Source organism: Setaria italica, chromosome I, assembly GCF_000263155.2.
Source record: "Setaria italica strain Yugu1 chromosome I, Setaria_italica_v2.0, whole genome shotgun sequence".
Taxonomy (NCBI): Eukaryota; Viridiplantae; Streptophyta; class Magnoliopsida; order Poales; family Poaceae; genus Setaria; species Setaria italica.
In genome coordinates this window covers 34,812,278-34,814,476 of record NC_028450.1, presented here as the reverse complement: position 1 = coordinate 34,814,476, position 2,199 = coordinate 34,812,278, and the positions used below count along the sequence as shown (strand labels likewise).

The following is a 2,199-nucleotide window of genomic DNA, read 5'->3' as shown; positions in this document are numbered from 1 at the left end:
GGAGCTACCTTGCTGATAGCTTTTTTTTTCTCGGCACAATACATGTTGTATTACTTCTCTTATTAAGTATGCTGTGTTTCATGAGCAGAAATGGACAACGCAATACTCTTGCCCAGTGACTGAGTGGATTCTGATCATTGGACGAGCTATCAGTATTCGTGGTCCTTTGCAAATAGCAGATTAGGTGGATTCTTATTGTGTTCAGTTGCTCAACTTTATGTTGTGTAATTCTGGCAGACTGACTTCACTTGTTGAGGTGCTACTGAGTAGTGAGTACCTGTGGGCTGCGGCTACTGTGACCTAATTCTTATCATTGCAAAATGCCAAACATACTACAACTGATCCAATTATCTTCATTGTGCTAAAATAATATCTTCTGCTCTGCTATCTTGTAGGACTTGCTCAAGAAAATGGAACAATATCTGAGAATGTTGTCCGGAGTGCATTTGCTGCTACTGAGGAAGGTTTCTTGACACTTGTGCGGAGAACACATTTTATAAAGCCTTTGATTGCTGCAGTTGGATCTTGCTGTCTCGTTGGTGTCATATGGAGAGGGACGCTGTATGTGGCTAATCTAGGTGATTCCAGGGCTGTAATTGGCCGTTTAGGTAGATCAAACAAGATTGTTGCTGAGCCACTCACAAGAGATCATAATGCAAGTATGGAGGAAGTGAGGCATGAACTTATATCCCGTCATCCAGATGATTCTCAAATTGTTGTTCTCAAGCATGGTGTTTGGCGCATTAAGGGTATAATTCAGGTTGGTGAACAGTTGTTACTGCAACATAATACATATTTTGGTGTAGATGATGTAGGGTACTTGTGGTGGTAAATCAAACTTACAGTTTAGTGTTTGTTAGTGACATACTGGTAATATTTCAGCTTGTTAGAAATAGAAGTTCACGTCAAACTTATTGATGTCCACTTGACCTTCTTTCCTGTTTTTTGCATATAGGTTTCAAGAACAATTGGGGATGCTTATTTGAAGAGGCGGGAGTTTGCTCTTGATCCCTCCATTACTCGTTTTCGACTTTCGGAGCCTCTCCGCCGCCCTGTTCTTACAGCAGAGCCATCTATATATACAAGAGCACTTCATCCACAAGATAAATTTATTATTTTTGCATCTGATGGTCTTTGGGAGCACCTGACAAATCAACAAGCTGTTGAAATTGTCCAGAGCAATCCACGAAGAGTACGTGTTTGGTACCTTCACTTGCATGTGCATAAATCAATATTTTTTTCCATTGGTCTTTGGGCAAAGGTCTAAGTGGCAGTGGTTAGTTTATCTATATAGAAAGATTCTAACTCTAATGTCCATAATTCTGATAGGGAATTGCAAAGAGACTAGTAAGAACAGCATTGAAACAAGCTGCGCGGAAGAGGGAAATGAGATATGATGATCTGAAGAAAGTCGAGAAGGGAGTGCGCCGCTTCTTCCACGATGATATTACAGTAGTGGTCGTCTACATTGATCATGGATTACTGCAACAGAGGGATGCTTCCTTGCCAGAACTCTCAGTCCGTGGGTTTGTGGATTCAGTTGGACCCTCGAGGTTTTCAGGGGTAACTGCCATATCCTGACCTGCTAATTCAGCAGCACAATTTTGATGAGCCTTATTCCAGTGGCATCTGACTATAAGAGTGTTATGCTTCACCAGGCTGTTTTCAGTTTTGCTTTTGCCGAGTACTCCAAATACTTTCATGGCACTTTTGTGAGGCCTGATATTTCTCGAAATAAGAGGCTCATGTTGCTATGCGATGTTTAGTACAATTAATATTGATGATGATGTGAAATGTTTTGTGCAATTGTGAATGCCTGGAATTGGTTGTCTGAACATATATTAGCTGAGTGCTGGCCTGCTGGGTATGTGGTGATTTTTTAACAGAGAGTATGTGGTGATTGATTTTAGTTACTCGTGGTTCTGACGGCCAGCCGGAGCCGGGTGTTGCTGTTGCTGGCAGAGCTGGCAATGGCAAAACCTGTGCGCCTGCAGGCCCGGGCGCCCGGCGGGATTTGGATGGACTGGGCCGTTACATCACTGCCTATTATACGGTTATATATACACGCGAGCGGATCCGCTTTGGAGGGATCCGTACGGGCGGGTCACGCTAGGCAGGCCGGCCTATAAGAGCAATGAGATTAGCTGGGCCACTAGCAGGCCGGCGGTCTGCAATAAGCTATAGCCGGCAGTGTAGCGA

At 43.5% G+C, this 2,199-nt stretch overlaps 1 protein-coding gene across 1 annotated transcript in view; it reads left to right on the top strand.

The window, feature by feature from the left end:
- LOC101769793 (probable protein phosphatase 2C 25) overlaps window positions 1-1,822 on the top strand; it is a 2,624-nt gene extending 802 nt beyond the window's left edge. The window contains 3 exon segments of the mRNA XM_022824684.1: window positions 321-760; window positions 956-1,192; window positions 1,330-1,822. Of these exon segments, the coding sequence (XP_022680419.1) occupies window positions 321-760; window positions 956-1,192; window positions 1,330-1,581 (929 nt within the window). The 3' untranslated portion in view covers window positions 1,582-1,822.
- The last annotated feature ends 377 nt before the right edge of the window (window positions 1,823-2,199 follow it).